Here is a 26,813-nt window from a genome sequence, read left to right on the forward strand (position 1 = left end):
TATTATTATTTATTACTATATTATTACTATTTATTATTATTACCCTTCAGGACTCTGCAAGGATGGCAGAGTGAGAGAGGTTAGAGAGCTCGTGCTCTCACCTCCGGGTCAGAAGGTTGTGGGTTCGAGCCCCACGTCGGGGTCTCTGAGCTCACAGTCCAGGCTGAGGCTCCAGCCCAGCGCCGGGGGGGGGGGGGGTGGGGGGGGAGAGAGACCATTGTCAGAGACACCGTCCTTCAGCTGAGACGTTAAACCTCACTCCCCGTCTGTGTCCTGTCCCCTGACATTGTTGTAAACTGGCCTCCGCGTGTGTTTAAAGATACACAGTCACTACACTTCACAATGACTGTGAGATGCTACGTATATGAGCTGAATTATTATTTGTACAGGACATTAGTGAGGATATAGTAGTGTCATGACCCGGGTTTGGTTCCCGGGGCAGGGGGCGAAACATTGGGCGAGTTCCCTGACTCCACTCCCCAGGGACAAAGACCCAAATGTGCACATACAAACACGCACCATCTCTCACACATAGATATACACACATCACACACACAGACATGTACACAGACACCACACACAAACACAAGCAAAGCTACAAACACACAGACACATACGCTAATGCACAAAGACACAGACACACATGAACGAACACTGAGATACACTCACACACAGACAAACACACACACACATACATACACACACAAACACACAGAAACACACAGACACACATGCAAACGCTGATGTGCACAAACGCACACACACATACGTACGTACGCACATACACAGACGTACACTGAGCCCTGAGCAGCACGGACGGAGAGCGCGGCTGTTGTATCTGAAGCTCTTCCACTCCTCCACGTTGCTGGGGTGGAGGTGGGGCTGCAGGGGGTCAGTGACCAGGAGGAGAATCGTGGCAGCGTCTCCCTGAGCCAGCGCCCGCCGCAGCGCCCCAGCCCCCAGCCCCCAGCCCCCAGCCCCCGCCCACGCTCACCAGAGACTGCGCCATCCTCAAATCCACTGTGCGACCGGCAGCGGCCGAGCTCGGGGTTAGAGAGGCTGGGGTCAGTCTGGCCGCTGTGGGTCGTGTCTGGCTGCCCTAACCTCCCGCCCCCACGCCAGCCCGCGGAGTCATGGCCGGCAGCTCTATAGAACAGTGAATGACCTTGTAGGTGAGGGTGAGGATCTTGAATTCGATCCTCTGGGGGATGGGGAGCCAGTGGAGGTGAGCGAGGGTGAGGGTGAGGGCGAGGGTGAGGGCGAGGGTGAGGGTGGGAGTGATGTGGTCTCGGTGTCTGGTGGGGGACAGTACACGAGCTGCAGAGTTCTGAATGACCTGCAGTGTGGAGGGAGGGCGGGAAGGCCGACGAGGAGAGAGTTCCCATAGTCCAGCCTTGAGGTGATAAAGGCGTGAACCAGGGTTTCAGCCGCGTGAGGGGTGAGGTAGTGCCGTAGTCTGGCGATGTTCCGGAGGTGATGGAAGGCAGTGCCAGTTGTGGTGCGGATATGAGGGAGAAAGGACAGCTCAGGGTCGAACAGAACCCCGAGGTTCCTGATGGCTTTGAGAGGTGGAGAGTGCGGCCTTGGACGCTGATGTTGTCAACGCCTGAGGTGCGGAGGCGCTGACACGAGCCAATCAGGAGGGCCTCAGTTTTGCGTACGTTGAGCTGGAGAAAGTTATCTCTCGTCCAGTCACTACACTTTACAGTATATTCTGTGAAGCGCTTTGAGATGTCTCGACGACGTGATCAGGCGCTGTGTCAAATACAAGGATTATTATTATAACAAATTGTCTTTGCACAGCACCATTCATGTCAGGAGGACCTCCCAAGGCGATAGACAGCGAAGGGGTTGAGTTTGGATCCACAGATGTCAACCCCAGCTGGGGGTTGGAGTCAGAGAGGGGTGGAGGGCAGAGAGGGGGCGGGGATGTCAGACACCTGGGAGACCCCCCAAAAAAGTCAAACCCCCAAAATGGGATCCGCTGTGCTGCTGGGAATAGCCGAGCTCGGGGTTAGAGAGGCTGGGGTCAGTCTGGCTGCTGTGGGACATGCCCTTCAGTGTGTGTTTGGCTGCCCGCCCTCATTCCAGCCCGCGGAGTCATGGCTGGCAGCTCCATAGAACAGCGCCTTCACCGTTCAGTTATTTTCAGTGGGATTACGTGCCTTTTAAGAGGTTGTTACAAAGGTCAAGGTGCCCTCCCTTGTTAATGCCAGAGATCAGCACGGTGGTGGGCATGGGTCAGACACCCAGATGGCCAAACAAAATTAACCTCTAGAACATCAACACATTATACTTACGCAGAACCTTGCAAAGCGCTGGACAGTCTGAGCTGTCAATCTATAAATGGACACCTGAGCTGGTGGTTGAGATCAGGAGGGGTGGAGGGCTGGGAGGGTGGGTGTAGGAGGGTGACCAAAGGCCGGTCGAGGAGGAGGATCTTGAAATGGGCCTTGAAGGAGGCACGTAAGGGGACGAGGTGAAGGGCCTATGGGATGGAGCTCCAGGGGATGGGGGCAGAGAGGCTGTAGGGCTGGTGGGGTGGGGTGGGGTGGGCGGGGGACGTGGAGCAGGCCAGAGCCTGCTGAGGGGAGGGAGCGGACAGGTTGATAAGGCCTTAGCAGGTCACAGAGGTAGGGAGGAGCGAGGCTGTGGAGGGCCTTGAAGATGAGGCAGAGGATTTTGAACTGTATCCTCTGTGTGATGGGGAGCCAGTGGAGCCGGGCGAGGGTGGGGGTGATGGGGTCACGGAGCCTGGTGCGGGGTATAAATTGTTCGATCATAGTTTGTATTGTGTCCAGTGTCGGTCACTGCACTTTAGGAAGGATGTCAGACTGTAGATGGGACGAGAGGATGATCCCAGGGATAAGCGGTTTCACTTAAAATAATAATTCCTCCGTATATCACACATTAACACATTGTCGCGATGCCTCCAACCGCTTCACAGAATTCACTCTAAAGTTTTGAAGGCAAACACGGCGGCCAATTTTCACAGCAACAAATCCCAGAAACAGCCGTGAGGTGAGCGAGTGACTGTATCTGGGGATTGTCGGCCCGGACACCGGGAGAGAGAGAGAGAGAGAGGGAAACTCCCTGCTCTTAACGTCCGCCTGAACAGAGCACAGACGGGGAGTGAGGTTTAACGTCTCATCTGAAGGACGGCGTCTCTGACAGTGGTCTCTCTCTCTCTCTCCCCCGGCACTGGGCTGGAGCCTCAGCCTGGACCGTGAGCTCAGAGATGGTGGAGCGGAGGGGACGAGGGACAAGTAGCTGACTCCCTACCAACCTGCCTCCTCCCTCCACTCATCGGGCTCCGGCTGCTCCATGTCTCCCGCCCGACCCGCCCTACCATCGGTGGCCGGGCTTTCAGCCTCTCTGCCCCCACACTCTGGAACTCCATCCCACGGTCCCTTGGCCTCGCTTCCTCCCTCGCCTCCTTCAAGGCCGGTCTCAAGTCCCTTCTCCTCGACTGTGCCTTTGGTCTCCCTCCCACCCCTCTGCCTTCCCTCACCCCTACCCCACCCCTTCCCCATGCTCGGGCCCCGACACCTGACTGTTCAGCGCTTTGGGACGTCCTCCCGACGTGAAAGGCGCTCTATAAATGTCATTGTGTTGTTGTTGTAGGAAACTGTGGCCAGCCGAGGGGAGGTGGCGGGTGGCAGAGCGGGGAGTAAGCAAGTGAGGGAGATAGGGAGGTGCCAGGGTGGGAAGGGGTTTGTAGCCGACACACACACACAGTGCAGCGAGATACTCAATCACGGCCAGCAAGTGCTCAGCGGGGGGAGTGTGTACAGGGAGCTGTAACACACTCCACTGCCTCGGAACAAGATCCATGTGGACGTCAGCCCCCTCCCCCCAGTGCGGGCAAGATAATAATAATAATAATCCTTGCATTTCATATAGTGCCTTAACACTATATGGAGTCCTGTAGCTCAGTGGTTGAGCGAAAGGGGTTCGATTCCCGGCCGGGCAAAACCCTGGGCAAGTTTCCTTACTCCACACGCCTCATAATAATTCCTCAAGGAAAGAAGAGTTAATAATTTGGTCACTTCAATCCACGACTGTCTGTGGTTCGTTGCTGCGTGCAATTGGCTGCTGTGTTTCGCCCATAAAATATACAGTCACTGCGTTTTACAGTACATTCTGTGAAGCACTTTCAGACATCTCAAAGACCCGATAAGGCGCTATATCAAATGCAAGGATTATTATTATTATAACACATCATCGAGACGTCTCAAAGTGCTTTGCAGAGGACACCGTACAGTGGTTTGACTGCGTACTTTGTGGGCGAAACATGGCAGCCAAGTGCGTACAGCAGTGTCCCACAAACAGTCGTGGATTGAGTGACCAATTTTTTTTTGAGGGATTATTACCCCTGGAAAGTGATCCGCCAATCCACTAACAACAGGGCCCTACTCACTGCTGGTAAACAGAGGCGTGTGGAGTAAGGAAACTTGCCCAATGTTTTGCCCGGCTGGGAATCAAACCCCAGGTCCTCTCGCTCGCGAGGTGAGGGCTCTAACCCCTGAGCTACACGACAACACGGGCTGTACGTACGGAGAGCGCGGATGTTGTATCTGAAGCTCTTCCACTCCTCCACGTTGCTGATGTCGAAGACGAGGTTGGGGTGGAGGTGGGGCTGCAGGGGGTCAGTGATCAGGAGGAGAATCGTGTCAGCGTCTCCCTGAACCAGCGCCCGCCACAGCTCCCAGCCCCCGCCCGTGGCCTTCTCCACCACGATCATCTCGCTCATGCCTCCGTGTGGTATTCCCGACGGTAACGCTTTCCCCGCCGGAGAGATCTCCAGGACGGGAGCACGGGAAGCGAGTGCGTCGCTGGTCACTGACTCCGGCCTGACTCTGGCTCCCGGTCACTCACTTCGGAAACTTGTGACCCGGAATGTTCTATTCTCGGAGCAGCTCGGAATAGAAACATCTCAGCCCGGCTCAGCTGCTCTCTCTCTCGCTCTCTGTCTCTCTCTCTGTGTCTCTGTCTCTCTCTGTATCTGTGTCCCACAAACAGTCGTGGGTTGAGTGAACAAATTATTATTTTTTTTTTGAAGGTATTATTACCCCCAGAAAGTGATCCGCCGTTCGATTAACAGCCGGGTTCCTCCTTCCTGCTGATAAACAGAGGCGCGTGGAGTGTGGAAACGTGCCTAAAGGTTTGACCGTGTCCGGGAATCAGACTACAGGACTCTCACCTCTGAGTAAGAAGGTTCAAGCCCCATGTCGGGGACTGACAAGCTCCCCCCCTCCCCCATCTGTGCCCTGTTCGGGCGGACATTAAAGACCCCCCCCTCTCCCCCCGTCGGGAAATAACATTAACAATAGCTATGTTTCACACAGTGCCTTTCACTTCAGGGGGCGGGGGGTTGGGACATCTCGAAGCGCTTCACAGGATTCACTGTAAAGTGGAGTGACTGTGCGTTTTATGGGTGAATGCGGCAGCTGATTCTCGCACAGCAACGTGCCAACAGCCGTTAAGTGAATCCGAAAGAATTGTAGTCTCTCTCCCGGGTCCTGGGCGACAATCCTGCAGATACAGCCACTTGCTCACTTCGTGGCTGTTTGTGCAGTCCTGTAGCTCAGGGGTTCGAGCCCTCGCCTCGCGAGCGAGAGGACCCGGGTCTGATTCCCGGGGCAGGCGGCGAAACATTGGGCGCGTTCCCTCACTCCACTCGCCTCTGTTTACCGGCAGTGAGTAGGAACCCGGCCGTTAGTGGATTGGCGGATCACTTTTCCGGGGGTTAAAATCTTTTTAGAAGTAATAGTGATGATGAATTGGTCCCTCAATCCACCTTTGTTTGTGGACGCTGCTGTGTGCAATTGGCTGCTGCGTTTCGCCCACAAAATATATACAGCCAATTCACTGGATTATTATTATTACGCTACTGGACTTCACGGGCTGTACGTACGGAGAGCGCGGCTGTTGTATCTGAAGCTCTTCCACTCCTCCACGTTGCTGATGTCGAAGACGAGGTTGGGGTGGAGGTGGGGCTGCAGGGGGTCAGTGATCAGGAGGAGAATCGTGTCAGCGTCTCCCTGAACCAGCGCCCGCCACAGCTCCCAGCCCCCGCCCGTGGCCTTCTCCACCACGATCACCTCGCTCATGCCTCCGTGTGGTATTCCCGACGGTAACGCTTTCCCCGCCGGAGAGATCTCCAGGACGGGAGCACGGGAAGCGAGTGCGTCGCTGGTCACGGACTCCGGCCTGACTCTGGCTCCCGGTCACTCACTTCGGAAACTTGTGACCCGGAATGTTCTATTCTCGGAGCAGCTCGGAATAGAAACATCTCAGCCCGGCTCAGCTGCTCTCTCTCTCTCTGTCTCTATAATAATCAAAATAATAATAATCCTTGCATCCACCAATCGACTAACAACGGGGTTCCTGTTTGCCGCTGGTAAACAGAGACATGTGGAGTAAGGAGAGTTGCTCAGGGTTTCCGTCTGCCCGGGAATCAAACTCGGGTCCTCTCGCTCTGTTCGCGGGAACGATGCTGTGCGCAAATTGGCTGCCGTGTTCGTTTACAAAATAGACAGTCACTACACTTTCCAGTGAATCCTGTGAAGCCCTTTTGAAGTGTTATAGACCTGTAATCAAATGCATCAAAGTGGAGGATGTATTGACATTGACAGGTGTGGGGTGGGGGGTGCGCTGTCCGTGTCTCCCACCCTGACTATTCCCTCTGGGCGTGAAGGGAACCCGAGAGACTGAGACACTCGTTTACTTCCACTTCCTGATTTGTCCCCCAACTGACGGGACCCGGAGGTGGTAAATCCTAACCGGTTACTGATCACACCAACATACAGCTCGAACCCCGTACCCCGCGCTCTCCCCTCTGGAGCTCTCCACTCTCACCCCATTCCCAGGGTCGTGGGCCCGGAGTGTTGACTTGACTTTCCTCTCTCCGCAGACGCTGCTGAGTGTTCCCAATGACTTCTGTTGTCGTCTCAGATTTTCGGCACCTGTGGTATCTGCGTTTTGTTTATCCCCAAATAAAGATGGTGACTCGCCCCACGACTGTTGTGGGGGGGATGGGGGGGGGGGAGTGGGGGACACTGCTGTGCGCGATTGCCCAGAAAATACACGTTGTGTTTCGCCCACAAAATACAGTCACTCCACTTTACGGTATATCCGGTGAAGCGCTTTGAGACGTCTCGATGATGTGATAAGACGCAATATCAAACACAAGGATTATTATTATTATCAGTCACCGAGTGCACCCGGCGCAGGGGGGAGGGGAGGGGAGGGGGGGGCAGGTGAGGGATGTGGGTGCAAAGGGGGGGCGAGCGGGAGGGAGGGGGGGCGAGTGGGGGAGGGGGTGCGTGTGTCAGTCGGTGGGGGGGGGGTTGTGAGGGGGTGGGGGCTGAAGCTTACGGTTCCTGTGCCGGGGTGAGCTGGGGTCATCGCCTGTGCTCTCGATCACGAGGTTGGCGGTGACTCCGCGGCTGAAGATCTGCCGGACCCTGTCGGTCTGACCCGTGTAGAGCGCGTTGTACACCAGCCGATCGCGGCAGAGGCAGAGCCGGGCGGGGCCGGGGCCGGGGCCGGGGACCCTCCTCCTCTCCTCTGGCTGCCTCCTCACCGTGGGGGCGATCCTGGCTCGGAGCCCCGCGCGCTCCAGCCGCTCCCGGTCAAACTGCAGAGACTGCAGGGCACGGCGGCTAAACACAAAGCTGGCATCGGACATGGACCCCCGTCTCGCCATGTGCCGCCGGGCTGGTGCGTGTGTCCCGGGCTGGTGCGTGTGTCCCGGGCTGGTGCGTGTGTCCCGGGCTGGTGCGTGTGTCCCGGGCTGGTGCGTGTGTCCCGGGCTGGTGCGTGTGTGTGTGTCGGGCTGGTGTGTGTGTGTGTGTGTGTCGGGCTGGTGTGTGTGAGTGTGTCGGGCTGGTGTGTGTGTGTGTGTGAGTGTGTCGGGCTGGTGTGTGTGTGTGTGTGTGAGTGTGTCGGGCTGGTGTGTGTGTGTGTGTGTGTGTGTGTGAGTGTGTCGGGCTGGTGTGTGTGTGTGTGAGTGTGTCGGGCTGGTGAGTGTGTGTGTGTGTGTGTGTGGTGGGCTGGTGTGTGTGTGTGTGTGTGGTGGGCTGGTGTGTGTGTGTGTGTGTGGTGTGAGTGTGTCGGGCTGGTGTGTGGTGGTGTGTGGTGGTGGTGTGAGTGTGTCGGGCTGGTGTGTGTGTGTGGTGTGTGTGAGTGTGTGGTGTGGTGTGTGTGTGTGAGTGTGTCGGGCTGGTGAGTGTGTGTGTGTGTGAGTGTGTCGGGCTGGTGTGTTGCTCTCAGCCCGAGGCCATGGTTTCTGCTCTGCAGCTGCTGTTTGTGAGTGCGGACGGCAGACCACGGCCACCACACACCGTCTGTCTGACAGCCGTCAAACTCTTAACTCCTTCCCCCACACAGCGAGAGACAGCGGAGACACCTTCCTCTCTGGATCCCGTTCTGTGGAGTCCTGCAGCGCAGTGGTTAGAGGGTTAACCTCGCAAGCGAAAGGGTTCGATTCCCGGCCGGCGAGAAACTTTGGGCAAATTTCCTCACTCCACACACCTCTGTGTACCAGCAGTGAGAAGGAACCCGGCTGTTAGTCAATTAGCGGATCACTTTTCCGGGGGTACTAATCCCTTCAAAAAAATAATAATTTGGTCACCCAATCTCCCACTGTCTGTGGGACGCTGCTCTGCGCAATTGGCTGCCACATTTCGCCCACAAAATATACAGTCAATTCACTTTACAGTATATTCTGTGAAGCGCTTTGAGACGTCTCGAAGACGTGATAAGGCGCCGTATCAAATGCGAGGATTATGATTATTATTAATAATGTGTCCCATTCCCTGTATTCTCCGGATACAGACGTCACTTTGCTGTGTTTACACATTCTGTTGGTTATTGAAGGAAACACCTTAGACTGTACTTTGACCACACGCACACTCTCCCGGGGAAATTCTGAGTATTAATAATAATAATCCTTGCATTTGATATCGCGCCTTATCACGTTGTTGAGATGTCTCAGCCCCCGGGGGGTTACACAGGATATACTGTAGAGGGGATTGGCTGTGTATTTTGTGGGCGACACACGGAAGCCAGTTTGAGTGCGGCAGCGTCTCACAAACAGTCGTGGATTGAGTGACCAATTTTTTTTTGAGGATTACCGTCCCTGGAAAGCAATACGCCAATTAACTAACAACCAGGTTCCTACTCACCTCTCGGTAAACAGAGGCGTGCGGAGTCAGGAAACTTGCCCGAGGTTTCACTCTGCCCGGGAATCAAACCCGGATCCTCTCACTGCTTGGAAACCGTCCCATTCACCCAGAGTTACCTATAAACCACTCCAACACCTTCATCTCAGCGGCGTCTCTGCTCCAGGTTTGTTGGTCTAAAAAATTTTTAATCTCCAAACAGTGTGTTTAATACAAAAATGTTCTAGACCTGTTCCTGGGCTCAGAAATTCAGATCCACTCCGAGTTCAGGGTGTCGAGGCTCAATCTCCCCCTCCGCCCTCCACTCATCATTCAGTCAGGAATTCGGAGTAGATTCCCAATTCTGGAGTAGATTCTGAATTCAGGATGGGATTGCCAAATCTGTTGTGGATTTCTGATTCTGGAGTGAGTTCCCATTTCTGGAGTGGATTCCTGATTACGGATTTGGGTAAATTCCTGATTTGGGATTCCCGGTTTTGGAGCAGATTCCCAATTCCGGAGTAGATTCCTGGTTCTAGAGTTGATTCCTGATTTTGGATTGCTGATTGTGGAGTACATTCCCAGTTGTGCAGTGAGTGGATCCCTGATTCGGGAATGGTTTACTTCTTTTTACCGGGTTTCTTTCCCTTTTTATCCTTGTCCTTTCCCGGCTGCTCTTCTTTCTGCGCCTCCCGGATCTGCTTCAGTCTCTGTCTGCCGAGTGGCGTGCGGTTATACCAGCGCTGGCCGGGGCGAGAGGCACACGGTTACTATTCATCACGGTGACGGCTTTCTGCAGGTCACTCTCTCATGGTCACTGTCCGGACCCTGGGCACGTGGTCACTGTCCGGACCCTGGGCACGTGGTCACTGTCCGGACCCTGGGCACGTGGTCACTGTCCGGACCCTGGGCACGTGGTCACTGTCCGGACCCTGGGCACATGGTCACTGTCTGGGCTCTGGTCACATGGTCACTGTCTGGGCTCTGGTCACATGGTCACTGTCTGGGCTCTGGCCACATGGTCACTGTCCGGACCCTGGGCACGTGGTCACTGTCCGGACCCTGGGCACGTGGTCACTGTCTGGACCCTGGGCACGTGGTCACTGTCCAGCCCCTGGGCACATGGTCACTGTCCGGACCCTGGTCACATGGTCACTGTCTGGACCCTGGTCACATGGTCACTGTCTGGGTACATGGTCAGTGTCTGGGCTCATGTACATTGGCCGGAGCAGTAAGAGCCACTGCCCCCCCGTCTGCTCAATAGGCCTATCAGATCAGCGCAGGTTATTCAATCCGGTTCCACCTTTCCCCTGAACCCTGACACCCCCTAATCCCCGAATCTCTTTCCATCTCCTCTTCAAATACCTGCATTCTGATCAATTCTGCCCCTCCCTGGGCTCGTGGCCATTCTCACACCCTCTGTGGGAGATGTTTCTCCTCATCTCAGGTGTACCTGTCCTGGCACCAGGTTTTCTAACACTTCCTTCAGATCAATGACTATTCTCACACCTCAGGAAAGATATATTGGCCCCGGAGGGGGTGCAGTGTAGGTTCACCAGAATGTTACCAGGCCTAAAAGGGTTAAGTTACGAGGAAAAGCTGCGTAAACTTGGATTGTATTCCCTTGAGTTTGGAAGGTTGAGGGGGGATTTGATTGAGGTGTTTAAGATGATAAAGGGATTTGATTGGGTACATACAGAGAAGCTATTTCCTCTGGTGGGGAATCCAAAACAAGGGGAATAGTCTTAAAATTAGAACCAGGACATTTAAGAGTGAAACCGAGAAGCATTTTTTCACTCAAAGAGGGGGTAAAAATCTGGAATTCTCTCCCCCAAAAGGCCGTGGATACCGGATCCATCCACACCTCCAAGAGTGAGGTTAATACATTGTTGGTGGGTCACGGGATTAGGGGATATGGGGAGAGAGCGGGAGATTGGAATTGAAAGGATTAGTTGAGGTACAGATCAGCCATGACCTGATTAATAATAATAATAATAATAATCCTTGCATTTGATATAGCGCTTTTCACGTCGGGAGGACGTCCCAAAGCACTTCACAGAACACACTGTAAAGTGAATTGACTGTATATTTGTGGGCGAACGATTAAATGGTGGAACAGGCTCGCTTCAACCGTACCTTCAGCTCTCCTCTCGACTCTCTCCCCCATCCTCACTCCCTCCCTTCCCTCCCCTCACCCTGACCATTTCCCCTCTCCTCGCTCCCTCCCTTCCCTCCCCTCACCCTGACCATTACCCCCCTCCTCGCTCCCTCCCTCCCCTCCCCTCACCCTGACCATTACCCCCTTGCTCGGGTCCCGACCCAACTGTCCAGCACCTTGGGACGTCCTCCCAACGTGAAAGGCGCTCTATAAATGCAATCTTGTTGTTGTTGAAGGACTCAATAGCCTGTGCCTATGTTCTCGAGGGAGGGGGAGGACGGGAGGGTGAGGTGGTGGTAAGTGGGGTCTCCAACTCTCCGGGAGCTAAACTGGCTCCAAGGTGATATGTTTGGCAAAATAATGTCAGAATCCAACCCCCCCTCTGTGCCGGTCTCCAGTCCGGGTCCTGACCAGGAGGGGCCGCAGTGTCCCGGGGCACTCACTGCTGATGGCAGCACAGCCCGGCCCGGCTCATCAGCAGGACCTGGAAGGGCCGACCAGTCACTGGGGGCCGGGAATCCTCCCCCTCAGCTCCTCTTGACGTGAGACACTATATAAATGTAATTTTGTTGTATGATTATTTTTTACACTGTGAGTGGGGGTCACACTTTCAGCCACTACACCCCTAAACTCTGGAACACTCTTCCTCTATCCCTCCGCCTTGCCCCTTCCTTCCCCATCTTCAGGTCACGCCTGAAAACCTTCCTATTCGAAGATCACATGGTCTACGGTCTCCTCCCCACTCCCCCCGGCTCGGTGTTGTGCTCCACCACTGTCAAGCGCTCTGGGACACTACCCTGCGCGAGGGGCCTGTGTAAAAGCAAGTTGTTGTTGTTGAGTCTCAGCTACTACCTTGAAGGCCTCCTCCTCTCCTTGGTAGACGGGCTCCATCTTGGCGAGCGGCAGGATGAAATCAATGGTGGTCAGCGGTTTCTTGACCTGTTGCCGTAGGCGCTGCTCGGTCAGCACCATGTTCACCACCTGCACCATGCGACCTGGGGTGTAGCCATCAGACACCTTGGCCAGGGAGCTGAGATCCAGCTCACTGCTCACCACCCCTCCCTTACTCTGGATCAGGTGTCTCCACACAGCTGTCAGCACAAAACACACACACACTGGTCAGTGCTCCATCAACCCCAACCCCCAACCCCAACCCCCAACCCCAGCCCCCAACCCCAGCCCCAAACCTCAGCTCCCAAACCCCAACCCCCAGCCCCAAACACCACGTCCCACCCCAACCCCCAACCCCAGCTCCCAAACCCCCAGCCCCAACCACCACTTCCCACCCCCAGCCCCAGCCCCAAACCTCAACCTCCAGCCCCAACCACCACTTCCCACCCCCAGTCCCAAACCCCAACCCCCAGCCCCAAACACCACGTCCCACCCCCAGCTCCCAACCCCAGCCCCAAACCCCATCGCACAGCTCCATGTGTCTGTGCATCTGTATCCTGTTTTTGTGAGTGTGTGTGTGTTACGCTGTATGATACACAGAGGTCAACTGGCAGGGGAAGGTCAGGCTGCGCGGGGAGGTCGGAGGTCAGGCTGTGTAGGGAGCTCAGAAGTCAGGCTGTGTTGGGAGGTCGGAGGTCAGGCCGTGCGGGGAGGTCGGAGGTCAAGCTATGCGGGGGGGGCGGAGGTCAGGCTGCGCAGGGAGGTCGGAGGTCAGGCTGTGCAGGGAGGTCAGAGATCAGGCTGTGCGGGGAGGTCGGAGGTCAGGCTGTGCGGGGAGGTCGGAGGTCAGGCTGTGCAGGGAGGTCGGAGGTCAGGCTGTGCAGGGAGGTTGGAGGTCAGGCTGTTCGGGGAGGACATTGTTAGTTGAGGATTTGGGGTGAGAGTGTTTGGGGTGAGAGGGATGGCCAAGGCTGTGGCCGTCTCTCACCGTAGCGGGAGGAATAGTCTGGCCGGGGCACCATGATGATCCTCTCGTAGGTTCTGAAGAAGAGACGGGGCTCAGCGTCAAAGGGCCGATCTGTGGTCCCCACCAACAGAACCCGGTCCTCTGGCTTCAGGGACTTCAGCAGCTTGGGCAGCTCCCTCCTCATTCGCTTTGGGTCCAACTACCAACATCATCAACAACAGCATCATCACTATCAACAACAACAACTGACACTTATACAGCACCCTCCACACAGGGTAGCGTCTCAGAGCGCTTAACAATGGAGGAGCCTTGAGGGAGTGTGCCAGAGTTTTGGGACTTAGTGGCTGAAAGAGCGACCTCCGATGGTGGGACGGAGGGTGAGAGGGACGAGCAGGAGGCTGGTACCAGTCGAGCGGAGGCGCCAGGAGGTGGATTGGGAAGTGAGGAGGTCGGAGAGGTAAGGAGGTGGCAGGGAGTGAAGGGATGTGAACACGAGTGTGTGCATCTTCAAGTTGATCCATTCAGTGATGGGGAACCAGTGGAGCCTGGGCCAGAACTGGTGAGATGTGGGTACGGAGTTTGGTCCGGGTCAGTATGCGGGCGGCAGAGCTCTGAATGAGCTGATCTTTTAAACAGTGGAGTTGGGGAGGCCCACCAGTGGGAATAGTTTCTCCTCGTTCATCCTATCGAATCACCTCATAATTTTGAAAACTTCTATTAAGTCTCCTCTTAACCTCTGCTCCGAGGAGAATAATCCGAGCTTCTCTGCCTCTCCTGATAACTGAGGTCCCTCATTCCTGGTACCATTCTGGTCAATCTCCTTTGCACCCTCTCCAATGCCTTGACATCCTTCCTAAAGTGTGGGGCCCAGAACTGAACCCAGTCTCTCGCTGAGGCCCCACCAGTGTTTTATATAAAGGTTCATCCTTTATGACTTCCTGACTTTTGTATTCTGTGCCCCTATTTATAAAGCCTAGGAACCCATATCCTTTTTTTTAAAAACAGCTTTATCTCCCTGTTCTGCCACCTTCAAAGATTTCCTTATATGACCCCCAGGTCTCTCTGTTCCTTCAGCCCCTTTAAGATTGTACCATCAGCTGATATTGCCTCTCCTCATTCTTCTTCCCAAAATACATCACTTTGCATTATCCGCATTAAACTCCATCTGCCACGTGTCTGCCCGTGTTACCAGTCTGTCTCTAACCTCTTGCAGTCGGTTACTATCCCCCTCACTGTTTACTACTGTTTCCAGCTTAGTGTCACCTGCAAACTTGGAACTTGCACTCCTATACCCAAGTCCAGGTCCAGGTCATTTATATAGATCACAAACAGCAGTGGCCCCAATACTGACCCCCGGGGGGACACCACTGCACTTCCCTCCAGTCAGAAAAACAACTGTTCACCACCACTCTCTGCTTTCTGTCTCTCAGACAGTTCTGTATCCGCTGCCACTGTCCCTTTAATATCGGGGGCTTCGATTTTGCTACAAGTCTCTTATATGGCACTTTATCAATACCTTTTGAAAATCCATCTAAACTTTGTCAGCTGCACTACCTTCATCGCCCCTCTCCGTTACTTCATCAAAACTATCAGGTTTGTTAGTTACGATTTGCCTTTAACAAATCTGTGTTGACTGTCCTTTATTAACCCATATTTTTCTAAGTGAAGTTTTATTTTGCCCCGGATTATAGTCTCTAGAAGTTTCCCCCCCACTGACGTTAGGCTGACTGGCCGGTAGTTCCCGGGTTTACCCTTCTACCCCTTTTTGTACAGGGGAGTAACATTTACAACCCTCCAGTCCTCTGGCACCACCCCGGTGTGCAAGGATTGAAAGATTGTGGCCAGAGCCTCCGTTATTTCCACCCTTACTTCCCTCTGTAACCTGGGATGCATCCCATCTGGACCAGGTGACTTATCTACCTTGAGCACCGACAACCTTTTTAGTACCTCTCGGTTTATTCTTATCCAATTTCTCTACTGTCTCCTCCGATACTGTGGCATTGGCTGCATCCGCCATCCTCGCCCGACCCCACTGGCTTCCCATCACACAGAGGATACAGTTCAAGATCCTGGTCCTCACCTTTAAAGCCCTCCATGGTCTCCCTCCCCCCGACCTCTGCGACCTCCTAACCCCCTACCACCCTGTTCCTTCCCTCAGTTCAGCGGGCTCCGGCCTGCTTCACGTCATGCTCGCCCCAGTGGGCGGGCCTTCCGTCACTCTGCCCCCACCCTCTGGAACTCCATCCCGCAGTCCCTCCATCTCGCCCCCCCCCCCCCCCGCCACCTTCAAGACCCACCTCAAGACCCTCCTCTTCGATCGTGCTTTAGATCTCCCTGTTTGCCCCCCTGCTCTCCACCCTCCCCCACCCCGACCCTCAACTCGAGCCCTTAACTCTGTCTGTCCAGCGCCTTGGGACGTCCTCCTGACGTGAAAGGCGCTTTACACGTGTAATTTTGTTGTTGTTGTTTTGTGAAGACAGCTGCACAGTGCTCATTCAGTATGTCAGCCGTGCCCTCTGCCTCCACAAGAAGATTTCCTCTTTGGTCCCTAATTGGACCCACCCTATCTTTGACTAACCTTTTATTCTTTATATGCATATAAAATACCTTAGTGCTCCCTTTTATGTTACCCACTAATGTTTTCTCATACAATCTCTTTGCCCCGCTTATTTCCTTTTTCAGTTCTCCTCTGTCCTGCCTCAAGACCCTCCTCTTCGACCATGCCATCGGCCACCCCCTTCCCCTCCCTTCCCTTACTCCCCCAACCCCAGCTCGGGTCTGAAATGCTGTACATTGTCCAGCGCCTTGGGACGTCCTCCCAACATGAAAGGCGCTAAACAAATGTAATCTTGTTGTTGTTGTTATTGTTCCTCTGTACTTTCTATATTCTATTTGATTATATTCTGTATTTTGGACCTGACGTTTATCACAAACCTCCTTTTTGTTTTATTTTAACCCTGATTTCCTTATTGATCCAAGGAGGTTTGTACGCGCTACCGTTGCTCTTTGTGGGAATGTATTTGTTCTGTCACCGAACTATCTCCTCCTTGAAGGCTTCCCATTGCTCGTTGGCTATTTTACCGGCCAATCTTCCTTTCCAGTCCACCTTGGCTTGGTCGCTTTTTAACTCACTAAAATTAGTCCTTTTCCAGTTGAGTATCTTCACCTTTGATTGCTCCTTGTCCCTTTGCATAAGTACTCTAAACATAACGATGTTGTGATCACTGTTGTCCAGACGCTCTCCTACTGAAACCTGCTCCACTTACCCCACTTCATTCCCCAGCAATGCTTCCCTTCCTCGTTGAGTTGGAAACGTACTGATCCAGAAAGTTATCCTGCACACATTTCAGGAATCCTTCCTCCTCCTTGCCCTTTACACTGTTATTTTGATAGTCTATGTTAGGATAATTGAAGGCTCCCATTATCACTACTCTATTGGTTTTGCAGATTTGTTTGTTTATCTTCTATTTGGTGATCTATAGTATACACCTAACAAAGTAGCAGCTCCTTTTCTACACCTTACATCTAACCAAATAGATTCTGTTTTTTGACCCTCTACAACAACAACAAGATTCCATTTATAGAGCGCCTTTCACATTGGGATGACGTCCCAAGGCACTGTACAGTTGGGTCAGGACCCGAGCATTGGGGGGAAATGGTCAGGGTGAGGGGAGGGAAGGGAGGGAGCGAGGAGGGGGGAAATGGTCAGGGTGAGGGGAGGGAAGGGAGGGAGCGAGGAGGGGGGAAATGGTCAGGGGGAGGGGAGGGAAGGGAGGGAGTGAGGAGGGAGTAGAGAGTCGAGAGGGGAGCTGAAGGCACGGTCAAAGAGAAAGGTCTTGAGACCGGCCCTCTAGTACATCATCCCTTTCCAGGGCCGTAACCGTGTCTTTAATCAATATTACCAGCCCTCCTTCTTTTCCTTCCCTATCGCTCCTGAATATGTTGTAGCCAGGAATATTCAGCTCCCATTCCTGCCCTTGTTTGAGCCAGGTTTCCGTTATTGCCACTACATCATTACCCCTTGTGGCAACTTGAGCCGCAGCTCCCCAACCTTACCTGTCACACTCCGTGCATTTACGCACATGCACTCCAAGACTGACTGTTCTGCATTTCTCCCCTGTCTAATCCCTTTTTCTGTATTATTCCTTAATAACATTGCTATTCATCTCTCCGAGCCCTCTATGTAACTTGTTTGCCCTCTCTAATGCTACATCCCGATTCCTTTCCCCCTTGAAATTAGTTTAAACCCTTCCCCACAGCACTAGCTCTTGGGCAAGTTTCCTTACTCCACATCCATGATAATAGTCCCTCAAGAAAAATAATAACAATAATAAATTGCTCACTTCAATCCACGATTGTGTGTGGGTCGCTGCTGTACGCAATTGGTTGCCGTGTTTCGCCCACAAAATACAGTCAATTCACTTTACAGTATATTCTGTGAAGGGCTTTGTGACGTCTCAAAGTCGTGAAAAAGCACTATATTAAATACAAGGATTATTATTATTATTATTACTCCGTGTCTGCGGATGACATTGCCCAGAGGGAGCATATAGATACGGAAAGGAAGAGGGCCAAGGATGGAGCTCTGGGGTACCCCACAGGTGACTGGTCGGTCATCATCAACATCATCATCAACATCATCAACAACAACAACAACCTCAACAACAACATAATGAACATCAACAACATTATGAACAACATCAACAGCATCAGTAACAATAATCCTTGCATTTGATATATATCTTCTCGACGTCTGAAAGCGCTTCACAGAATACACTGTGAAGTGAATTGACTGTATTTTGTGAGCTAAATCAACATCAACAACAACAAATTACATTTCACATCGGGAGGACATCCCAGGGTGCTGGACAGTCAAGGATTTGCTGGGGTATCAGGAAGAGTGGAGGGAAGGGAGGGTGGGGGTAGGGGGGTGACCGAAGGTGCGGTCAAAGAGGAAGGTCTTGAGATGGGCCTTGAAAGAGGGGAGGAGGAAAGGCAGAGGCTGAAGGCCACCACTGCTGATGGTGGGCTGGGCCGGGCCGGGCAGGGGACATGGAGTAGGCCAGAGCCTGCGGAGCAGAGGGAGCGGACAGGTCGATATGAAGTTAGCGGGTCACAGAGGTAGGAAGGAGCAAGGCCATGGGGGGCTTTAAAAGCGACGAGAGTCGGGTTAGGACAATGCTGTCCCCCAACACCCCCCATTTCTGGCTTCCGTTCAAGGAAATGAATAGGATTGCAGAGGGAATGGGACCAGGACGGGATCAGGATGAGGTGAAGGTGGGAACTAGGTGGGGATAATAATAAATACAATAATAATCATTGCATTTGATATGTGCAAGGATTATTATGTTATTATATCAGAATAGAAACATCTCAGCTCGGCTCAGCTGCTCTTTCTCTGTCTCTGTCCCTCTCTGTGCGTCTCTCTCTGTGTGTGTCTCTCACTCTCTCTTTCTGTCTCTCCCACAAACAGTCGGGGATTGAGTGATTTTATTTTGAGGGATTATTACTCTCGGAAAAGCGATCCTCCGATCGACAAAAAAAAAATGGGTGGTACTTACTGCTGGGTAAACACAGGTGAAACTTGCCTGAGGTTTCACCCCACCCGGGAAGAGAACCGAAACAGGATGGGTTGAGGATGGGAAAGGCTCTCACCTCCTTCTCTTCCTTGGGGACCTTCTTGTAGAAGTTCTTCTCTGCGCTGCCTAACCACACAACCGAAGGCTGCAGGAGCCGTGCCACCTGCCAGGAGCACAGACTCGTCACGTTCCCTGCTCGCCAGACACTGCGTGTGCACCCGTCCACCCACAGACACGCCACAAACACACCATCCCTGCTGGGCAGCCAACCCAGAGAGCGAGCGACCAGGCCTGGAACCTGCTACTGCTCCACACAACACTGTCGGTCCAGAGCGACTGGGAATGTGGCCAAAACAGCAACACACCTACCCAGCCCCCCTCGGGTCAGGTGGTTGTGGGTTCGAGCCCCACATTGGGGTCTCTGAGCTCACAGTCCAGGCTGAGGGGGGGTGGGGTGGGGGGCGGGAGAGAGAGAGACCATTGTCAGAGACGCCGTTCTTCAGATGAGATGTTAAACCTCACTCCCCGTCTGTGCCCTGTTCAGGCGGACGTTAAAGACCCCGCACCTGTTTGTGAGGTCATCCAAACAGTGACTGTGAACTCGGAAACATTGTTTAAGAGTCTCCAAACCAGACTGAGAGTCGCACACACATCTGCCAAATGCACACGGAAATCTATCTCCTGTGTCTGGAAGGGAATGGCTCTCTCTTCCTGGAGGGTGTTAGGTGCAGTTTGGCAAGAGCCAAGGTTTGAGGAGCCCAGAGTGTACGTTGGGGTAACAGCTGGAGTCTAACCAGTGTAGCTTACTGGGGAGGGAGCGTTGAGGGAGAGCGGTCTGTACCTTGAAGACGAGGTGAAGCATCATGTGGAGGCCGCTCTTGCCCGGGTACTTGTTGGCCACATTATTGACTGACAGGTCGAAGAGGGTGGCACAGGTCTCGGTGCAGATGGCATGGACCAGGGTCTTCTTCCCCACCCCCACTGGCCCCACCAACAACATGGACTTCACCAGCGGGGCCCGCTCGTGTAGGGTCTGAGACCCTGAGTGTCAGATCACAGTGAAATACACACTTAACAATAATAATCATTGCAATCGATACAGTGTCTTATAATGTCGTTGAAATGTCTCAAAGCGCTTCACAGGATATACTGTAAAGTGTAGTGACTCTGTATTTTGTGGGAGAAACACAGCAGCCAATTGCACACAGCGGGGTCCCACAAATAGCTGGGGGATTGAAAGCTCAATTTTATTGGAGTGGGGATTATTACCCCTGGAAAGTGATCCGCCAATCGACTAACAACCAGGTTCCTATTTACTGCTGGTAAACAGGCGAGCGCTGCAGCCACTGAGCTACAGGACTGCACGTGCACTGCTTCCCTGGCAAAGTGACTCAGAGAGAGAGGCTTTTATATAGAGAGCGAGGGAGAGAGCATGCGAGGAGGAGAGAGAGCGAGAGACACAGACAGAGAGAGCGAGAGAGTTGGGGGGTGGTGTGGGGGGAGAGTCACCTAGCAGCAATGCTGGGGAGGGGGGTGAGTCGGGTGTGGGGGGGGGTACATTACCTAGTGGCAGCACTGCGTACATCGTGATCAGCTGTTTGATATCGAAGAGCGATGGCATGGGCTCAATGTTAGACTGCATCAGTGTGGACCCCAGGTAGCTGTAGTCTCCTGTAACAACAGCCAGCACACCCCGTCAATCACTCACACTGTGTCACTAACAGTCAGTCAGTCCGTCAGCCAAGTGCGAAGAGGTCTTGGATTTCTTTATCTCCAAGATGGATAACATCTGCCTGGCCGCCTCCTCCTGCTGCTCTCCTCAGACTGTCCCACTCCCCGTCAAAACAGCTGTCATCGCTCCCCTCCTTAAAAAACCTACTCTCAATCCCTTCAACCTCGAGCCCTACCATCCCATCTCAAACCTGCCCTTGCTGGCCAAAGCCCTGGAACGCACTGTTGCAAACCAATTTTGCTCACACCTCTCCCTCCCCTCGCTACTCGAACCCCTCCAATCCAGTGCACAGAGTCAGCCATCATCAAAGTAACATATGACGTCCTCTCTCTCTGTGACCAGGGTTTCCTCTGCCTCCTCGTCCTCCTGGACCTCTCCACTGCATTCGACACAGTCGACCATGCCATCCTCCTCCACTATCTCTCCTCCCTCATCCACCTTAGTGGGACCGCACTCGCATGGTTCAAATCCTACTTAACCATCATCTCAGCAAATGGTTTCTCCTCCCGCCCCCGCCCAGTCACCTGCCGAGTAACCCAAGGCTCCATCCTTAGCCCTTTGTTTCCTCATCTACATGCTCTCTCTCATCCACAGACATGGGTTCAACTTCCACATATATGCAGATGACTTCCAAATCCACTTCTCCTTCTCCTCCAACTGCGACTCCCAGTCCCCTGATGTCCTGTCAGCTTGTTTGATGGACATCAAGGCCCGGATGAGCATAAATTTCCTGTAGCTGAACATCGGAAAGATGGAAGTCGTAATCTTTGGCTCCTGTCAACGTCTTCTCTCCTGACTGTCTGATCTCCTCCGCCTCCCCGGACTCTCCCTCCGACTCACCGAACCGGTGCGCAACTTAAGTTGCGGTCCGTACCCCCATCACACCAGTCCTTGCCAGGCTCTACTGGCTCCCAATCACCACACGGATCGATTTCAAGATCCTCTCACCTGGTTTCAAATCCCATCACCTCCCTATCCATTCAATCTGCTCACCCCCCTCTCCACCACCTGCTGCCTCCACTTGGCTGGCTCCGGCCTCCTGTTTGTCCCTCGTGCCCTCTGCTCTGGCACCGATAGCCGCGATTTCCGTTACTATGTCCCGAAACTCTTTAACTCTTCTCCCCTAATCTCTCCGTGTTGCCCCCTTCCTCCCCACCTTCAAATCCCACCTAAAGACCTTCCTTTTTTGATGGTGTTTACGTTCACCTCACCCCTCCCTCTCCTCCCGGCTCAGGGTCAGACTCCGCCACTGTCAAGCTCTCCGGGGCGCTACACCCCGTGGGTCTCACACTCACAAACAGTCACTATCAGTGGGGAGGAGCCTGGGGTGTCCCATGGGCGGAGTTCAGGGCGGGGTGACTCACCCACAAAATCAGCCAATGGGATGTTGTGGATCTCCTTCAGTAATCCCTCCTCGATCAGCTCCATACACAGGCTCTCCAGGGTCCTGTAACATACACATACACACACACGCACACACGCACACACACCAGAGAGACGCACGTAGCAGAAGAAATAAAACAAATTAGTTAGAAGCACAATTTCAGCTTAATAATAATAATAATAATAATAATCCTTGCATTAGATATAGCGTTTTTACATAATAAGAATTAGGAGCAGGAGTAGGCCATTCAGCCCCTCGAGCCTGTGCCCCGCCATTCAATAAGATCATGGCTGATCTATTCTAACTCCACCGACCCGCCTTCTCCCCATATCCCTTAATTCCTTTATCCACAAGAAATCTATCAGTCTCAGTCTTGAATATGTTCAAGGACTGAGCATCTACAGCCCTTTGGGGTAGAGGATTCCATAAATTCACTGCCCTCTGAGTGAAGAAGTTTTTCCTCAACTCAGTGCAAAAGGGCTTACCCCTGATTTAAGACTGTGACCCCTGGTTATAGTTTCTCCAACCAGCGGAAACGTATCCCTCTATCTATTCTGTTGTGCCCCTTAATAATCGTATAGGTTTCTATAAGATCACTCATTCTTCTATGTTCCAGAGACTATAGGCCTAAATTGCTCAACCTATCCTCATAACTCATCCCCCTCATCCCAGGTACCAACCCAGTGAATCTACGTTGTACCCCCCCAAGGCGAGTACATCCTTTCTTAAATAAGGAGACCAAAACTGCACACAATACTCCAGGTGCGGTCTCACCGGGGCCCTATACAGTTGCAGCAAGACTTCCCTATCTACTTGATATGTCCTCAAAAAAATCTAAAAGATTTGTTAAGCATGACTTCCCTTTTGTAAAGCCATATTGACTCTGTCTAATCATATTGTGATCCTCTTAAGTATCCCACTACGACATCCGTAATTAAGGATTCTAGAATTTTTCCCTACCACTGATGTCAGACTAACTGGTCTATAGTTCCCCATCTTTTCTCTCCCACCCTTCTTAAATAGTGGTGTGACGTTTGCGATCTTCCAATCAATGGGAACCATTCCAGAATCCAGAGAATTTTGGAAGATTACAACAACAACAACAAGATTCCATTTATAGAGCGCCTTTCACGTCGGGAGGACGTCCCAAGGCGCTGGACAGTTGGGTCAGGACCCGAGCCGGGGGTAACGGTCAGGGCGAGCGGAGGGAAGGGAGGGAAGCGAGGAGGGGGAAATGGTCAGGGTGAGGGGAGGGAAGGGAGGGGCGAGGAGGGGGTAGAGAGTCGAGAGGGGAGCTGAAGGCTCGGTCAAAGAGAAAGGTCTTGAGACCGGCCTTGAAGGAGGAAAGGGAGGAAGCGGCAAAGGCACTGGGGATAGAGTTCCAGAGCCTCGGGGCTGAGAGACACAAGGCCTCCACTATCTCATGAGTTACCTCTTTTAAAACCCTGGGATGCAGACCATCAGGTCCAGGGGACGTGTCACTTTTTAATGCCAACAATTTCCCTCGCACCAGTTCTTTGCTAATGTAAATTTCCCTGAGTTGCTCCCTATCATTAGCCCCTTGGTCCATCTCTATTTCTGGTAAATTTCTTGTGTCTTCTAACGTGAAGTCGTGTGGACTTGTGGAGTCCTGTAGCTCAGTGGTTAGAGCACTCGCTTTGCAAGTGAGAGACCTGAGTTCAATTCCAGGCAGAGGGCGAAACCTCGGGCAAGTTTCCTTACTCCACACAGAGCCTAATAATAATCCCTCCAAAACCAAAAACAATAATAAATTGGTCAGTTTCAATCCACGACTGTTTGTGGGACATTGCTGTGCGCAATTGGCTGCCGCGTTCGCCCACAAATATACAGTCAATTCACTTTACAGTGTGTTCTGTGAAGCGCTTTGGGACGTCCTCCGACGTGAAAAGCGCTGTATCAAATGCAAGGATTATTATTATTATTATTAAGACAGAAGCAAAGTATTTATTTAGTGACTCTGCCATATCCTTATCCCCCATTATAATTCCTCCTGTCTCTGCCTGTAATGGACCCACATTTACGTTTGCTAGCCTATTCCTCTTAAGTATTTATAAAAACTGTTACGATCTGTCCTAATGTTCCTAGCAGTTTGCCCTCATAATCCATTTTCTCACTCTTAATGAGCTTCTTGGTTTTCCTTTGTTGGTCCCTAAGACACTTCCATTCCTCAGGTTTGCTACTCCTTTGGTCAGTTTTATAGGCCTTTTCTTTTACTTTTATACTTTCTCTAACTGCTCTGGTTAGCCACGGATGAACTGCTTTCCCTGTGGTGCTCTTATTCCTCAAGGGAATATGTGACCGCTGAGCATTTTGCACTACATCTTTAAACGTTTGCCACTGTTGGTCTATTGTCATATCCATTAATCTAATTCCCAGTCTATTTTAGCTAATTCTTCCCTCATACCTGCAAAGTTAGCTTTATTTAAATTTAAGACCCTTGCTTCGGATTTGAGTACATCGCTCTCTAACATAATACTAAATTCTATCATGTTATGATAATCACGTCTTCTCGACATCTCAAAGTGCTTCACAGAACACACTGTAAAGTGAATTGACTGTATATTTGTGGGCGAACGCGGCAGCCAATTGCGCACAGCAATGTCCCACAAACAGTCGTAGATTGAAAATGACCAATTTATTATTGTTTTTGATTTTGGAGGATTATTATTAGGCTCTGTGTGGAGAATGGAAACTTGCCCAAGGTTTCACCCTCTGCCTGGAATTGAACTCAGGTCTCTCACTTGCAAAGCGAGTGCTCTAACCACTGAGCTACAAGACTCTAAAGGGTATGATGTAGTAGCCATCACAGAGACCTGCTTACCGGCTGGGCAGGACTGGGAGCTGAATATTCCAGGCTATAAGATTTTTAGAAAATGGAGGGACATTGGGAAAGGAGGAGGAGCAATATTGATAAAAGACACTATCAAAGCAGAGGAAAGGAAAGGTTTCAGTCAGGACGATCAGGTAGTGGAAACACCGTGGGTAGAATTAAGGAGCAGCAAAGGACGTAAGACTCAGTTGGGAGTTGTCTTCAGACCTCCAGAGAGTTGTGATGTAGTGGGGAAATGTATAAATACGGAGATCAGGGAAGCACGTCGCAAAAGCAATGCGGTTATAATGGGAGATTTTTATTTTCACAGACTGGGAAAAGCAGGACACCTCAGGTAGTGAAGGAAACAAAGTTCTAGTATGTATTCAGGACAGTTTTTTGGAACAATATATTTTAGAACCAACAAGGGAACAAGCCACTGGATTTGGTGATGAGTAATGAGCCAGAACTAGTTATCAATCTGACAATATGGAAACATCTTGCAAATAGTGATCATAATATGATTGAATTTCACCCACGTATTCAAATCCCTCCTCTCCTCTGCACCCCCCGACCTCTCTGACCTCCTCTCTCCTCACAACAGTACCCGTTGCCTTCGTTCCTCCGGGTCTGGCCTCCTCCTCGTCCCTCGAGGCCTCCGCTCCACCCTCGGCGGCCGTGCCTTCAGCCACTACCCCCCAAGGCTCTGGAACTCCCTTCGCCTCGCTCCCTCTCTTCCTATTTTCAGGTCTCTGCTGAAGAGAAGACCTTTCTTTTCGACCGCGCCTTTAGTCACCTTCCTCCCCCCTCCCCCTCCCCCTGGCTCCCCCCCTCCCCCCGGCTCGGCCCCGGGATCCGTTACTGTGAAGCTCTGAGACACCGTCCGGCGTGGAGGGCACTATACACATCCAAGTTGTTGTTGTTGTTGAATTTGACATTGGATTTGAGAGGGAGTTCCAAACCAAGGTTTTACATTTAATTAAGGCAAACTTCGATGGGATGAGAAATATATTGACCTCAGTAAACTGGACTGCACTGTTAGTGGGTAAACCTGCAGATGAACAATGGGAAGTATTCAAAAAAGTATTTGATACAATACAGAACAAATCCATACCCCTAAAATGCAAACGCTCCAATCGTGTAGTTAAGCAACCGTGGTGGACATAAGAGGTTAGAGGCTGCATCAAGCTAAAAGGAAAGGCTTCCTCAAGTGCAAGAAAAAGTGGGAATGCAGAGGACTGGGAGAACCACAAAGGACAACAGAGGGAGACAAAGAAAATAAGAGGAGCAAAAATGGAGTATGAAAAACAACTTGCAAGGAATATTAAAACCAATACTAAAAGCTTTGATAAATATATTAGAAGAAAGAGAATGGTCGTGGGGAATGGAGGTCTTTTAAAGACAAATGTAGATGAGACTATAACAGAAAATAAGGAAATGGCTGACTTGTTAAATAAATACTTTGCTACTGATTTTACAGTAGAGGATGAGGACAAAATACCAGCCGTATAGGGGGACCTAAAAACAAGTCAAAGGGAAATGCTTGATAAGATTAACATAAACAAAAAATGGTAATGGAGAAAATAATGAGTCTCAAGATAGACATATCTCCAGGACCTGGTAGTTTCCACCCCAGGATGTGAAAGGAACTAGGAGAGGAAATTGAAAATGCATTCGTCATAATTTTCCAAAGCTCACTAGATTCGGGAATTGTGCCCTTAGATTGGAAAATTGAGAATGTTACCCCTTTATTTAAGAAGGAAGGGAGGGAGAAACCAGGAAACTACAGTCCTGTCAGCTTAACGTCAGTTGTAGGGAAAATACTGGAATCCATCATCAGGAACAGAGTGACTGAACACTTGGACACGTATGAGCTGTCAAAGAGAGTCAGTGTGGGTTTGTGAGGTAGGGGGATAGTAGGTCGGAGAGGTAGGAGGGAGCGAGGCCGTGAATGGCCTTGTAGGTGATGAGGATCTTGAATTTGATCCTCTGGGGGATGGGGAGCCAGTGGAGGCGAGTGAGGGTGAGGGTGAGTGCGAGGGTGAGGGTGAGGGCGAGGGTGGGAGTGATGTGGTCGCGGTGTCTGGTGCGGGACAGTACACGAG

The 26,813-nt window shown here is 52.1% G+C and overlaps 2 protein-coding genes across 2 annotated transcripts in view; one reads left to right on the forward strand and one right to left on the reverse strand.

Annotated features, from left to right (window-relative positions):
* The window catches only part of LOC121848094 (dynein regulatory complex protein 11-like), a 9,360-nt gene extending 8,208 nt beyond the window's left edge, over positions 1 to 1,152 (forward strand). Inside the window, exon 6 of the mRNA XM_042331717.1 lies at positions 877 to 1,152. Coding sequence (XP_042187651.1) covers positions 877 to 1,152 — 276 coding nt within the window. The remainder of the gene's footprint in view (positions 1 to 876) is intronic.
* An 8,209-nt stretch (positions 1,153 to 9,361) lies between these two features.
* Positions 9,362 to 21,941, reverse strand: LOC103172169 (dynein regulatory complex protein 11; the record flags this gene model as incomplete). Its single annotated transcript, XM_042332257.1, is given in 7 exon segments — positions 9,362 to 9,910; positions 12,178 to 12,416; positions 13,205 to 13,382; positions 18,839 to 18,925; positions 19,604 to 19,803; positions 20,326 to 20,433; positions 21,859 to 21,941. Coding segments are annotated over 7 exon segments (1,018 nt in total), but the record flags the coding sequence as incomplete, so codon positions are not given.
* Between the last annotated feature and the right edge of the window lie 4,872 nt (positions 21,942 to 26,813).

The sequence above is a fragment of the Callorhinchus milii genome, unplaced genomic scaffold (assembly GCF_018977255.1).
Source record: "Callorhinchus milii isolate IMCB2004 unplaced genomic scaffold, IMCB_Cmil_1.0 Scaffold2, whole genome shotgun sequence".
In the NCBI taxonomy this organism is placed as follows: Eukaryota; Metazoa; Chordata; class Chondrichthyes; order Chimaeriformes; family Callorhinchidae; genus Callorhinchus; species Callorhinchus milii.